This window comes from Nakaseomyces glabratus, chromosome G, assembly GCF_010111755.1.
Source record: "Nakaseomyces glabratus chromosome G, complete sequence".
NCBI classification, from domain to species: domain Eukaryota; kingdom Fungi; phylum Ascomycota; class Saccharomycetes; order Saccharomycetales; family Saccharomycetaceae; genus Nakaseomyces; species Nakaseomyces glabratus.
This window is the reverse complement of record NC_088957.1, coordinates 837,422-852,946: the sequence shown is the minus strand read 5'-3', so window position 1 is coordinate 852,946 and position 15,525 is coordinate 837,422. Positions and strand designations below refer to the sequence as shown.

General features: G+C 38.6%; 5 protein-coding genes across 5 annotated transcripts; 4 read left to right on the top strand and 1 right to left on the bottom strand.

Moving 5' to 3' along the window:
• Window positions 1-984: 984 nt before the first annotated feature.
• On the top strand, window positions 985-4,047 carry MET18 (Met18p; the record flags this gene model as incomplete). The annotated part of the gene is made up of 1 exon (XM_446745.1): window positions 985-4,047. One exon carries the CDS (start codon window positions 985-987, stop codon window positions 4,045-4,047), a length of 3,063 nt encoding a protein of 1,020 aa, XP_446745.1.
• Window positions 4,048-4,332: 285 nt separating this feature from the next.
• On the bottom strand, window positions 4,333-4,941 carry RRT14 (Rrt14p; the record flags this gene model as incomplete). Its single annotated transcript, XM_446744.1, has 1 exon — window positions 4,333-4,941. The coding sequence occupies one exon, from the start codon at window positions 4,939-4,941 to the stop codon at window positions 4,333-4,335; it is 609 nt and encodes a 202-aa protein (XP_446744.1).
• A 570-nt stretch (window positions 4,942-5,511) lies between these two features.
• STH1 (RSC chromatin remodeling complex ATPase subunit STH1) lies at window positions 5,512-9,576 on the top strand (the record flags this gene model as incomplete). The annotated part of the gene is made up of 1 exon (XM_446743.1): window positions 5,512-9,576. The coding sequence occupies one exon, from the start codon at window positions 5,512-5,514 to the stop codon at window positions 9,574-9,576; it is 4,065 nt and encodes a 1,354-aa protein (XP_446743.1).
• Window positions 9,577-10,048: 472 nt separating this feature from the next.
• On the top strand, window positions 10,049-10,624 carry GVI51_G08569 (60S ribosomal protein uL6; the record flags this gene model as incomplete). The annotated part of the gene is made up of 1 exon (XM_446742.1): window positions 10,049-10,624. One exon carries the CDS (start codon window positions 10,049-10,051, stop codon window positions 10,622-10,624), a length of 576 nt encoding a protein of 191 aa, XP_446742.1.
• Window positions 10,625-11,769: 1,145 nt separating this feature from the next.
• On the top strand, window positions 11,770-14,805 carry KGD1 (alpha-ketoglutarate dehydrogenase KGD1; the record flags this gene model as incomplete). The annotated part of the gene is made up of 1 exon (XM_446741.1): window positions 11,770-14,805. The coding sequence occupies one exon, from the start codon at window positions 11,770-11,772 to the stop codon at window positions 14,803-14,805; it is 3,036 nt and encodes a 1,011-aa protein (XP_446741.1).
• Between the last annotated feature and the right edge of the window lie 720 nt (window positions 14,806-15,525).

Here is a 15,525-nt window from a genome sequence, read left to right as displayed (position 1 = left end):
GAGTAATCCAATTAGTTGTATTGTGTTGAATGCTGTTTTTTTTCTTTGTACAACGTCGATTAAAACAATATTAGTAGCTATGTCAGGTTGTCAAATCAAATCTTGTTTATTACTCAACAGTTGTAATAGCAGAAATAACAGAAATATGCACCCTAGTGTAGAGTTTTGTCAGTTGTTGATACCTACCAGGTACAATTTCCCTACTAAATTGTTAATCCTAATGTAAAGATAGCACTATCTCCTCCAGGGCAATAGTCAGCAGTCAGGACGTACTTATAGATCGAGATCCTAGTCTACCAAATGCAATCGTAGCTTATCCAGTAGCGATGAGATCAAATATCCCCAGTTATCACTGTCAACTTTGACTTGATCCATTGCGGCCCGCAGATTTTGGCTCGGATCAGCCTGGTCGTGTGAGATATCGTGGGCAAATATATTACAGAGAGAAGTAATGAGACTAATTTGGTACAATGTGAGATTGAAATGCTGGTCCAATAAGATCATAAAGCATATTGCTACTTGTATCAAGAGTTACTGTTCATTTTCCTGAGGGCTTTCTTCAAGATCTGGCAACATTACTACGCTTTTAGGCTATCTCCAAATAGGTGAGAGTTACTTATTCTTGGCATGCTAGTTTTAATAGGCAGCAATCTGGAAGCCATATATAAACTAGCTCTTTCATGTGTTTTTGCATATGTTTTAAATGTATACACACAAGCAGTTGTTGATCAGCTGTTTGTTTGCCTTCTTTGGTGTAACTTACATAGTTTTTTGGCTGTTCATGTCTCTCTTTCTTCTCTCTGCAAAAAAAAAGAGCGATGAGATGAGTCCGAACAGCTGGTGATTACTAATTGATTAATTGTGGGTAGTTACATCTTAACTCATACAAATAGGACTTGAAATGGTCGCTAGTTTGCTTTAGTCTATTTGTATACTCTTTTGGAAGCTATAGCTCTTGAAATCACACCAAGATCAATAAGCACAATGGATACTGATCTCCTGACATTCATGGCAAATGCTGGTGTCAACGATGAAAGGGCACAGGCAAGTGCAGTTCAGCTGTCGGAGAAAGTGAAGAACAAGACTTTGAGACTATTGGACATCATTGTCAGTTTGAAGGATTATATTGTATCTGAAGATGGCGGTGAGAGGAAGAAATCTTTGCAATGTTTAAACGGTATTATCGCTCATTTACCGAAGGATGGTCTGTCTAAGAATGAAATTGCAGTTTTGTTCCAATTCTTTCAGTCTAAAATCGATGATACCGAGTTAATGAGAGAGGTTCTTACTGCTTTAGAGCTGTTATCCTCATTCAACTTCTTTGTTGTTCAGCAGGCAAAAGAAACTTTGCAGACCTTGCAAGATAAATACGTTCCCACCAATTTTCTTGCAGCTGTGAGATATGTTGCATTCAATATTTTGGTAACACTTTATGGAAGGTTTGAGGATCAATTGAAGGAAAACGAATCTTTAGCACACCTTTTTATTGCAACTTATATTCATGTGGCAACAGGTGAAAAGGACCCAAGGAATTTGCTCTCTTCGTTCAAATTGAATGAAACTATAACAAAGCACCTAAGCCAATACACAGTGAAATATGGCGAACAACTATTTGATGTTCTGTTTTGTTATTTCCCAATAACTTTTAAACCACCAAAAAATGATCCATATAAAATTACTAATGCAGACTTGAAGACTGCCTTAAGATCAGCAATCTCAGCCACACCTTTGTTTGCTGAGGATGCGTTTGGCAATTTGATAGACAAGCTTACCGCTACTTCACCAGCTGTTAAAAATGATACATTGTTGACAATGGCGGCTTGCATTGAAAGTTATGGTGGTGAGAATTGCTTGAAGCATTGGTTGCCCCTATGGAACGGCTTAAAGTTTGAGATTATGCAAAACAATGATGATGGTGATGATACAATGTTGGATCCAGTCTCTAATTTATCAATCAAAGGTGAAATAAAATCAAATTATAGAGCTGCGTTGGATGTTTTAAAAGCTTTAGGTGTAGTTCTAGAACAGTTTGATCAAAAGGCCTTCCAAAAATACTTTGACCATATTTTGGATGAATTGAAAAATAATTTCAAGTATCAAAAGGACTTGAAACAAAGTTGTAATATCCTGGCTTCGATCGCAAGCGGTAATGAGTACAATTTTAACTATGCTATTGCTGGATCATTCCCATTATTTGTTGAAAGCTCTTCTGAAACAACAAAACTGAAATATCTTTTAATGAATTTATCCTTTTTCTTCAATGCATATATGGAAGTTTATGGTGTTCTCTCGAAAGAATCTTTGAATTCTGAAATATGTCAAAATAAAATGCAAGAATACAAAGATGAGCTACTCATGATAATAGGTATGGCATTGACCAGTAGTTCAAAATTGGAGGTGACTGTTAGAACTCTGTCTGTAATTAAATTTACACAAATGGCTAAAATGAAAGGTTTTTTGAAGAGGGAGGAGATATCCTTAATTGTGCAGTATATAACAGACACTATATTGACTGACTCGAATAAGAACATTTATTATGCATGCTTAGAAGGTTTAAAGTCGATAAGCGAACTTTATGAGGATATTGTTTATGAAGTTGCTTTGACAAGGATGTTAAATTTATTGCCGGAGGCTTTAGATGAAGCTTCTATTGCCCATGATGAAACATTGATTTTGGCAGAAACATTATTGAAAATTATACTTGATTTTACTACCTCTAGACATATACTAGTGAAGGAGAGTATTTTGTCTTTGACAAAAAAGCTGTGTAAAACATCTGCTAGTATAGCAAGAAGATCTTCTGATTACTGTTTCCTGATTCTCTCTACCATTTATTCACTATATGACAACAACTATTTTTTACTTAAGGAAGGCGATGGTGCACTTCTAAAACATGAAATAGAAAATGATTTGTACGCAGTGTTAGCTGACGGTGTTAATGTAAAGGATGATGACTTGAATCTGTCCTTGATATCAAATATTTTCTATTTTATGCATCTCTGTAATGGGACAACTGGTGCTGCAACTGAAGTTGAGAAGGCTAGCCAGTATTTTATAGAGCAGCATTCAATCACTAAACAGCCTAACAGGTTGTCTATGACATATTCAAAAATTATTCAAGCACTAACCAAGGAAATTCAGTTCCCTCAAGCTGATCAAATATTATCTGAAGTAAAAAGTTTACTGAGTGGTTTTGATTCCACCATGACTGAGTTTGAAAAGCTTGGATACTTTGAAATATTATTAGCACTCAGTAATAAATGGTTAGACGATGATTATATTCTGTCGATTTTGAACTGGGAAGACAGAAGCTATTGTAACTTGGAGGTGATGATCTGGTTATCAAAGGGTCTGATTGCAAAAAACTCAAAGTACTCTGACGATATATTACAAAATTTTATTGCCATGCTAAGTGATCATGTCATTGGTACAAAGGTCTCGAAGTTGTTTGAGGTCTTCGTAATTGATTTTACGTCATTTAAGAAATATAAGGGTATTGCCTGGAATAATAACATCAAATTGTTGTACAAGCAAAGAACATTTAGTGGTATATTTTTGAAGTTAGTGTCTCTATATCAAACCTCAAACAATATGGATATTAAATGTAACTACTTAACTGCGCTGTCTCTGATTTTGAAGCATACACCATCCGAATTAGTGAGCCCTTTTATGAAAGACCTTCTGCCAATGCTTTTACAAGCATTAGACATGCCAAACTCGGAGGTGAGATTGTCTGCTCTAGAAACATTGAAGGACAGTACTGAACAACATCATCAGTTAGTTGCGGAACATATTCAGAGTCTTGTTCCATCTTTATTAAGCCTAGTGAAGGTCGATGAATATAACACAGTCATGATCAGGCTTTCAGCATTACAATTGTTACAATTACTGACAGAACATCTACCAATAAATTACTGCCTGAATTACAAGCAAGATATCATAAATGGGCTGTTGGAACCACTTTCTGATAAAAAACGTGTAGTGCGTAAGCAGTGTATAGATACTAGACAAGCATATTTTGAGTTAGGCCAAGTACCTTTTGAATAATTTAGTTATGCAGTGTATTTTTAAGATATTGTATTGATTTATACCTCAACAGTTTTTATTAATTAGGTTTGCCAAGAAGACATCTATTGGTGTCACGGTTGTTTTATGTTTAGGTTAAATATAATTCAACAGAAATCAACATATTGATACAATCAGAAATTGAGATGAAGTTCAGAAGAGTCAAATTTCTGTTATTAACAATGCTAAGATAATTTATTGTATATAAATAATGCAGTATGTAAACTAAAGGATACTTTTTTTTTATCATTTCTAAGAGATATTTCTCTACTCGTCATCACTGGATTCTTCTTCATCACTCAAACCAACAGGAGCAAGACCTGGAGTAAGACCTGGATATCTATGATCCTGTACTTTCGAGCTAGACGATAAGGTTTGTTTGAAACCTTTATTTTTGTTCTTCTTCTTGCTAGACCTTCTTTTGCTGGATTCTTTGGTATCGTTCAAAATTTGTGCTTGTATCTCTAAGAAATCTTCCTTAACATCGTCTTCCAAGTCCCAGGATTTCAGCTTTTTGGTATTTCTCTTAGCTAGTTCATCCAGATATGCTTTCTCCTTCTGAGTTAAAGTTCCCTGTTCTCTATGCTTGTTTAATATCTGTAATTTCGCCTTTTGCTCCATTTCAAACTCCTCTTCCCGTCTCTTCCGTAGAGTAGACTTACGCGCTCTTTTCTCTTTCCTCTTCTCAAGGTACACATCCTTCTCTTGTAACTCCAACCGTTTTTTCAGATTCATGTCTATAAGCTGGGCCTTGGCGACTCTGGGCTTGCTCACTTTCTTATTAGACCCAGTAATAGCCGCAGCACCGGGCAGTAAAGACGCCAACACACTGTTCACAGCCAGCGTGGCTTGCATTTTAGAGTTCTTTGAAACCATCCTGTATGAAATGAACTTTTCGATAAGTTTGTACTGATTCCCGCTTTATAGCCTACTTTACCTCGATAGCAAAACACCCTGTTACAAGTATCAATATTACCGTAAATCGGACCTCTACAAGACTAAATATACTGATCAGAAAATATAGATGACTACCAAGGAATTAATAACCCATTTAGCAACAGCTCATCGCAACAGCTCATCGAGCATTGAATCGCATACGCCCAGTCTCGCAGAAGGCCAAATTTTTTCTTTCACCAGACACCATCATGTACAACGAACGACCTTGATGGAAGTTCAGAAAATTAAGAATTTTGGAAAAACAAAGAAACTGCCAAACTATTACTTCTGGTGTCACGACTGGAAGAGGAAGAAACTTGGCTAGCTGAGCGGTTAATTTTCTATACTGTATTGGAGTGTTTTCAGTTGCCAAAAGTATTGACAGTGTATGCATAATTGAGGATAGGACCACGTCACTATCAAGCGCACTTTTTTTGTTGACCTTCAGTCTACTTTGATAACTAACGGACTAAACAGACTAGTTTATTAGGTTCACTAGCGATTTATAACATGTCTGAGACACTGAGTATGCCAATGGCTGTGGACAGCGTTGTGCCAAAGGAAGAGGATCTGGTCCCGAGTGAGGAATTGAAATTGCGTATACCCAAACCACGGTCATCCGAGGAATTGGAGCAGCTGATATTCAGGTATAGAGCCATTATCACGCGTCCCGATAGCAACAAGGTCGAGATAGATGCTATAGAGGATGTCTTTGCCCAAATTACACAAGAACAGGACGAATTTAACGCCAGGTTAAAAGAACTACAAGATTTACGCGACTCACTAAGTAAATATGATAGTGAAAAGTTGAGAAAGCAAGTTCTAGCATTGCAATTACTGGAGAGAGATCTACAATTGCCAGAGGATCTCCTCAAAGATGAGGAGACAGTTTCAGCTAATCATCCCACTGACACAAACCTTATTAAACAGATAAAGCTGGCATATAATTTGGATGAAAACGCTGAATTATTAGGTATGAAAGATAGTTTCACGCTTGTAACTTTAAAAAACCAACTAGGAAATAGAGAAACCGAAGAAATTATATCGACGAGGATTGCTAAAAGGATTTTTGAGTTAGAGAGATTACCAGGTAACTTGGCTACGTACTCTTTAAACGACTGTCTAGACTTTATCTCAAAGAATGATGCACCATCTAAGATTGATGAGCATAAGCTAAAAGCTATTATAGAGTTGAAATCATTGAAACTTCTAACAAAACAGAAGTCAATTAGACAAAAATTGATTAACACCGTTGCCAGCCAAGCGCACCATTCCATACCATTTCTACGTGACTCACCTTTTACAATGGCAGCACAAAGGTCTGTTCAGGTGAGAAGTAAAGTCATTGTTCCACAGACAGCTAGGATCGCTGAAGAACTAGAGAGACAACACCTTTTGGACAAGCGTAAAAAGGAGCGTAACTTGCATTTACAAAAAGTCAACACTACTTTATCATTAATTAGAGAGAGACAGGAAAATGAATGGTCAAGAAGCGATAGATGTGCCCAATTCGGAAGAATCTGCATGTCCCTACATGGGCAAATAGAAAGGGATGAACAAAAGAGGATTGAAAGAACTGCCAAACAACGTCTGCAAGCATTGAAATCGAATGATGAGGAAGCATATTTGAGATTGCTTGATCAGACAAAAGATACTAGAATTACGCAATTGTTGAGACAAACTAACTCTTTCTTGGATTCTCTTGCTCAAGCCGTTAGAGTTCAACAAAATGAAACTAAAATTTTAAAAGGTGAAGAAATCACTCCGATCAATGACGAAGACAGAGAGAAGATTGATTATTACGAGGTGGCACATAGAATTAAAGAGAAAATTGAAAAACAACCTTCTATTCTAGTTGGTGGTACCTTAAAAGAATATCAATTAAGAGGTTTAGAATGGATGGTATCTTTATATAACAATCATCTGAATGGCATTTTAGCGGACGAAATGGGTCTAGGTAAAACAATCCAATCCATTTCCCTAATTACATATCTATACGAGGTTAAGCAGGAACCTGGCCCTTATTTGGTTATTGTTCCTCTATCAACAATTACTAACTGGACACTGGAATTTGAGAAATGGGCTCCATCTCTTACAACAATTATTTACAAAGGTACTCCGAATCAAAGACATGCGCTTCAACATAAGATTAGATCAGGTAATTTTGACGTGCTCTTAACGACATATGAATACATCATCAAAGACAAGGCATTATTATCTAAGCACGAATGGTCGCATATGATTATTGATGAAGGTCACAGAATGAAGAACGCAAATTCTAAGTTATCATTTACAATTACAAAATATTATAGAACAAGGAATAGATTAATCCTAACTGGTACCCCTCTGCAGAACAATCTTCCGGAACTATGGGCTTTGCTAAACTTTGTACTACCAAAAATTTTCAATTCAGCTAAAACATTTGAAGATTGGTTTAACACTCCTTTCGCAAACACCGGTACACAAGAGAAACTTGAATTAACCGAAGAAGAAACCCTTTTAGTTATCAGAAGACTACATAAGGTTTTAAGACCATTCTTACTGCGTCGTTTGAAGAAAGAAGTTGAGAAGGATCTACCTGACAAGGTTGAGAAGGTCGTTAAATGTAAACTATCTGGGCTGCAACAGCAGCTATATCAACAAATGTTGAAACACAATGCTCTGTTTGTTGGTGCAGGTACTGAAGGTGCCACAAAGGGTGGTATTAAAGGTTTGAATAACAAGATTATGCAATTGAGAAAAATCTGTAATCATCCTTTTGTATTTGATGAGGTGGAAGCTGTCGTAAATCCTTCTAGGGGCAATAGTGATTTGCTATATAGGGTAGCTGGTAAATTCGAACTATTAGATCGTATTTTACCCAAATTCAAAGCGACTGGTCACAGAGTCTTAATATTTTTCCAAATGACACAAGTTATGGATATTATGGAGGACTTTTTAAGAATGAGAGACCTAAAGTATATGCGTCTTGATGGTAGTACGAAAGCAGAAGATAGAAATGATATGTTAAAAGAATTTAACGTCGAAAACTCAGAATATTTCTGTTTCCTATTATCGACAAGAGCTGGTGGTTTAGGTTTGAACTTACAATCTGCTGATACGGTCATTATTTTTGACACAGACTGGAATCCTCATCAAGATTTACAAGCTCAAGATAGAGCGCACAGAATTGGTCAAAAGAATGAAGTGCGTATTTTAAGATTGATCACAACTGATTCCGTTGAAGAAGTCATATTGGAAAGGGCAATGCAGAAGCTAGATATTGACGGTAAAGTTATCCAAGCTGGTAAATTTGATAACAAATCTACTGCTGAGGAGCAAGAAGAGTTCTTGAGAAGATTACTTGAAAACGAATCCAATAGAGATGATGATGATAAGGCTGAACTTGACGATGACGAACTGAATGATATTCTAGCCCGTTCTGACGACGAGAAGATTTTATTTGATAAAATGGATAAAGAGAGAATTGAGATGGAGAAGAAGCACGCCAAGGAACTCGGTTTAAATGCTCCCCAGACCAGACTTATCGAAACAGATGAACTGCCTTCTGTATTCACTGAAGATATCGAAAAACATTTGAAACCAGAACCTGTCGCATTAGGAAGAATGCGTAACACCAAACGTGTGTTCTATGATGATGGTCTAACTGAAGAACAATTTTTGGAAGCTGTTGAGGACGAGAATAGTACACTAGAAGATGTTATCAAGAGAAAACGTGAAGCTCGTGAGAGAAGAACGAGAAATAGAGCCAAGAAATTGGACAGCGAAAATATTGAAGAGGAGCCAGTTGAAGGAACTCCAAAGATGGAAGAGAATGGTGCAGTTACAGAAACGGTTGAAAACGGTGGTGATACTGAACTGAACGACTCTCAACCTGATCAAACACAAGCGAAGGGTAGAAGAGGTCGGAGAAGAAGAGGTGCTCTTGATGATGTAAAGGTATCGGAACAGTTACCTGAAGAGCCTGTCCATGATGGCACTACGTCAGAACCACTAAAGGCTTCTCCTAGAAAGGGTAGAAAGAGAACCATCAAGATTGTTGAATCTGAGAAACCTAAAAATCTTGTTGAGATCATTGAAGGCCCAGACAAGAAGAAGCCTAAACTGAAGATCAAATTGAAGTTAAAACAAAATGATGACCAAAGCATTCCGGAGGAGAACGATACTGAGACAAATAAAACCGATAAGGCTTCAAGTAAGAAGGTATCTGCGAAAATCAAAGTAAAAACCCCTAAACAACCCATTAACGAGACCAAGAAGCTGGTGGATACATTAGTAGACGACATGCGTTCTCAGCTAGATGAGTCCGATGAGCACCCACTAACCTCCATCTTTGAGACCTTGCCATCTAAGCGGGAATACCCAGATTACTACAAACTGATTAAGAAGCCATTGTCCATAGACGTTATTCAGAAGAACGCAAGAAAAGGTGTCTACAAGTCTCTAGATGATGTTAAGGAAGACATTCAGACCATGTTTGATAACGCCAGATTCTACAACGAGGAAGGATCCTGGGTATACAATGACGCAGAGAAGCTAAACGAATTCACCAATACCTGGTTCTCCAAACACTAAATTGGACAAGGTAGACGTTCCACCCCTCCGGGCAAAGCCTCTCGAGCACACCAAACTAATTAACATTCTATAATTGAAAAATGGGCTGGAGACTCTAATGTTATGAATATATATGATATATAGAAATCTCTTTACTGTTTGCGTATACTGCACGCTCACAAATACATGTTGTACTATTAATTAAATCACAATTACAGATGTACTATAAGCTAAAGAACCCTCAGATGCTCATTGTCCTCATACCTGACGAAGAGAAAAAACGTACTAAGTGATAACAATCACGCAATGAAAAATTTTTTTGTGAAAAATTTTTCATTCAGCAAACTGGAAAGGTATAAAAAGACAAGTGAAAAGAAGGTTTGCAAGTTCATGTTTAACAGGCTTACTTAATTCAGTCTACGTAACATTTTCCTTTCTTCACCTTTTTTTTAGGAACTTAGTCAACAAAAGCCAATTGCCATAATATACAAAGATGAAGTACATTCAAACCGAACAATCTATCGCAGTCCCAGAAGGTGTTACTGTCAGCATCAAGTCCAGAGTTGTTAAGGTTACTGGCCCAAGAGGTACCTTGGTCAAGTCCTTGAAGCACATTGATGTTACTTTCACCAAGGTCAGCGAGAAGTTGATCAAGGTTACCGTCCACAACGGTGACAGAAAGCACGTTGCCGCTTTGAGAACTGTTAAGTCTTTGGTTGACAACTTAATCACCGGTGTCACCAAGGGTTACAAGTACAAGTTGAGATACGTCTACGCGCATTTCCCAATCAATGTTAACACCATTGACAAGGACGGTAAGAAGTTCATTGAAATCAGAAACTTCTTGGGTGACAAGAAGGTCAGACTGGTCCCAGTTAGAGACGGTGTCGATGTCGAATTCTCCACTGCTCAAAAGGATGAATTGGTCTTGTCCGGTAACTCTGTCGAAGACGTTTCCCAAAATGCTGCTGATGTCCAACAAATCTGCCGTGTTAGAAACAAGGATATCCGTAAGTTTTTGGATGGTATCTACGTTTCCCACAAGGGTTTCATCGAAGAAGATTTGTAAGCTTTTCAAACATAGAGCTCGCTTCTTAAGGATTGTACATTAGTTTTTTTTTCTCACGACCTATTGGTCAAGGTCATGTTGCAGTTTAATTATATAATTTTTGTTTCTTCACATGGATGAAGAATGTGTTGGGATAGATTCCTTTTGGTGGCTATGATTTATTCACATTAGTTTTTTTTTTCTTTCGAAGTTGTTTCCTTTTGTTATGAATTCTCTCTCTATCATCATGCCTCAGCCATCAAGAGTATCCCCCCCATCATCACATTCTTTATAATCGTCCATTTATCATGTATAATTGCTTATGTATATTAGCACCCAGAGGCCAGAGAGAGAAAAAAGAGGATAACAAACTTCGAATGCTCAAAAAGTGAGCATTAGAGCAAACATTATTGGATCTCAGCAAATACAGAGTCACCTATGTTTCGCTCGCAAAATGGATTTCAATTTTTTTTTACCACATTCACTCTTCTCTTTCCCAAGTAGCTTATTCATATATATATTTCTTGTCTCTTGTACTAGTAGATCACGTAAATGAACTTAAGGCATTCTTGTAGAAGCTGTGCCCACACTGGAGAGCAGAGGTGCCCACTATTACTCGAAATACAATGACTATATTGACTGCTATGATATACCTGCAACCTATTAAAATATGGCCGGGTAACTTGAATATTTTCCTTTTTGTCATGTGAGAAACGATTCTGACCAATGAGAAGGCCGAAGTGACTTTTCAAGGGAGCTGAACAACTAAGAGCAGCTAATTCCGACCTTTTGCCAATGAGGGAATCACCGAGACATCGGGGTTCAGTGCACAGACATGTCCAATCACAATGTAGGTATGGGTTCCCAGTAATGGGCTCCAGTAATGCGGACTGGCACTGGCCTAACCGGACAGAAGGGGCTAGTATCTTCTTGCGGATTCCGGGGTATAAATACTGGACGGACTCTTTTCGCCAGTACTTTGGTGCCCACTAGTCACACCTCCCCAGCGAACTTCTTTATGACTTACTGAGGATACCAGCGGAAAATTATAGGGAAAACACTACAATTTATTCAAAGAATTGGAAGTATTCCTTTTGCAACGCTAAAAACAAGTTTACTTATAGCCGTACAAACACGAATACGAAAAACGAAAGCGAGACACCACAATGTTGAGAACTAAAGCATGGTCGTCCTCTTGGCGTTTGGCCAACAGGAAGGTTCTGCAGCAGCGCACAGTTTTGAACACTGTCAGGGCCACTGCTGTGAGGACATATGCGTCCCAGGACAACTTTGTCAACACTACCAATGCAGCATATATTGACGAAATGTACCAGGCCTGGCAGCAGGACCCATCCTCGGTTCATGCCTCCTGGAATGCTTACTTCAAGAACATGAAGGACTTGAAGATACCTGCATCCCAGGCTTTCCAGGCCCCACCTATCCTGTTGGGCTCGCCACAAGGTACTCACGAGGCACCACTATCCACTCTATCCGGATCTAACATCGACGAGAACGTCTCTGTGCATTTGAAAGTACAGCTGCTGTGTAGAGCTTACCAGGTGAGAGGTCACTTGAAAGCGCATATCGACCCACTGGGCATCTCCTTCGGCAGCAACAAGAATGCTACTATCCCTAAGGAATTGACCCTAGATTATTACGGATTCACCGAGCGTGATCTCGATAGAGAAATCAACTTGGGTCCAGGTATTTTGCCTAGATTTGCCAGGGACGGCAAGAAGTCCATGACACTTAGAGAAATCATTGAGCACATGGAAAAACTATACTGTACCTCTTACGGTATCGAATATACCCACATCCCATCCAAGGAGAAGTGTGAGTGGCTAAGAGAAAGAATCGAAATCCCTACCCCTTACCAATACACAGTTGATCAAAAAAGACAAATCTTGGATAGACTAACTTGGGCTACTTCTTTCGAGAGTTTCCTATCGACTAAATTTCCAAATGAGAAAAGATTTGGTCTAGAAGGTCTGGAAGCCGTCGTCCCAGGTATTAAGACCTTGATCGACCGTTCTGTCGAGATGGGTGTCGAGGATGTTGTTTTGGGTATGGCTCACCGTGGTAGATTGAATGTTCTATCTAATGTGGTCCGTAAACCAAACGAATCCATCTTCTCAGAATTCCAAGGCACAACAAAGAAGGACGTCGAGGGCTCTGGTGATGTCAAATACCACTTGGGTATGAACTACCAAAGACCAACAACTTCTGGTAAGTACGTCAACCTATCCTTAGTTGCAAATCCATCCCACTTGGAAGCCCAAGACCCTGTTGTCCTTGGTAGAACTAGATCCATCTTACACGCCAAAAATGATTTAGAGACAAAGTCGAAGGCATTGGCTGTTCTTCTGCATGGTGATGCCGCTTTTGCTGGACAAGGTGTTGTTTATGAAACAATGGGTTTCGTTAACTTACCAGAATACTCCACTGGTGGTACCATTCACATCATTACCAACAATCAAATCGGTTTCACTACCGATCCTAGATTCTCCAGATCCACACCATACCCATCAGATTTGGCAAAAGCCATCGATGCTCCTATCTTCCATGTCAATGCCAATGATGTCGAAGCAGTGACTTACATTTTTGGATTAGCTGCTGAATGGAGACAAACATTCCACACTGATGCCATTATTGATGTGGTTGGTTGGAGAAAGCACGGTCACAACGAAACTGACCAGCCTTCGTTTACTCAACCTCTAATGTACAAGCAGATTGCTAAGACTCCATCCGTTATTGATGTCTACACCGATAAGCTACTGAAAGAGGGCTCTTTCAGCAAATCTGACATAGAAGAGCACAAAAAATGGGTGTGGGGAATGTTTGAAGAAGCTTTTGAAAAGGCAAAGGACTACGTTCCAACACCAAGAGAGTGGCTAACTGCCGCTTGGGAGGATTTCAAGTCTCCAAAAGAACTAGCAACTGAAATTCTACCACATGAACCAACAAAGGTCTCAGAAGATATATTAAAGAATATCGGTAAGACTATCTCTTCTTGGCCGGAAAACTTTGAAGTTCACAGAAACTTGAAGAGAATCTTGAATCAAAGAGGTAAGTCTGTCGAAACCGGTGAAGGCATTGACTGGGCAACTGGTGAAGCTTTGGCTTACGGTTCTTTAGTGTTGGAAGGCCATAACGTCAGAGTTTCGGGTGAAGATGTCGAAAGAGGTACATTCTCTCAACGTCACTCGGTTTTGCACGACCAAGCCTCTGAAGCCACATACACTCCGTTAAAGAACCTAAGCGATAAGCAAGCAGACTTCACTATTGCTAACTCATCTTTATCTGAGTATGGTGTTATGGGTTTCGAATATGGTTACTCCTTAACTTCTCCAGAGAACTTGATTGTTTGGGAGGCGCAATTTGGTGATTTTGCCAACACTGCGCAAGTTATAATCGATCAGTTTATTGCTGGTGGTGAGCAAAAGTGGAAGCAACGTTCTGGTCTAGTTCTATCATTACCTCATGGTTACGATGGTCAAGGTCCAGAGCACTCTTCTGGTAGATTGGAGAGATTCTTGCAGATGGCAAATGAAGACCCAAGATACTTCCCATCTCCTGAAAAGCTACAAAGACAACACCAAGATTGTAACTACCAAGTTGTTTACCCAACTACTCCAGCCAATTTGTTCCACATTCTAAGAAGACAACAACACCGTCAATTCCGTAAACCACTGGTTCTCTTCTTCTCCAAGCAACTATTGCGTCACCCATTGGCAAGATCCAACTTGTCTGAATTCACAGAAGGTAGCTTCCAATGGATAATAGAAGACGTTGAACACGGCAAGGCTATCGGTACCAAAGAGGAAACCAAGAAGTTGGTATTGATGAGTGGTCAAGTCTACACTGCTTTGCACAAGAAGCGTGAGCAATTGGGTGACAAGACTACAGCTTTCTTAAAGATTGAAGAACTACATCCATTCCCATTCGCACAACTGCGTGATACTTTGAACTCTTATCCAAACTTGGAAGAAATTGTTTGGTGTCAAGAAGAGCCATTGAACATGGGTTCATGGAACTATGTAGCTCCAAGACTACAAACTGTTTTGAAGGAAACTGAGCAGTACAAGGACAATGTTGTAAGATACTGTGGTAGAAGCCCAAGTGGTGCTGTTGCTGCCGGTAACAAGAAGTTGCACTTGGCAGAAGAAGAAGCATTCTTGAAGGATGTCTTCAACGAATCTTGAACGAGTGGTTGAAATTTTTTATAGATGGCAAGTTCCCTCTAATTTTGTATATTACTTACCCTTCATGAAATCCTATTCCAGGACGAAATAACATAAATGAATGTTTTTAAACAGGTTCATTTACGAGAGGAATGCTATTTATCAAAAAAAGAAAAAAAAAGCAAATTCTGCTTCTTTGCACAATTTTTGTTTCCATATTCAAAGTTTATTCTATTTTATTATTCCAGTATAATTTTATTCCTTAATTCCGACTCCGAGATGACTGATGATAGCAACCCAAATAAAATAGTCCGTATATAGTAAATTATTTGTACATAAATGGTATTTATTTTTTATTCAACAAAGAGAAAAAATACCCAAATAGAACGTCAAACAAAACTATCAATAACATCATGATTATTACATTAATTTGCGGGGTGAAGGTCAGGAGATATCACCTCAACTCTTTATATCATTGTGAGGCCTGTCATCTCAGCAAGACAGCTAAAGAATTCCCCGAAACACAAGTTCAAGTTAAAGAAATCCCTATATACCTAGAACCCCGAGTTTCGTCATAATCTTATGCTCTTCAGGAAGTAGAACTCCTAACTTGTCGGTTTTAATCCCCATGAACTGTTACCTCATCGAGGCCACTTGGGTCTGAAATCGCTATTTTCTTTTTTTTTTAAAGGGTTGGGATAGTAGCTTTTCGGCAGCCTAACAATCAAAATCTGAAAAATC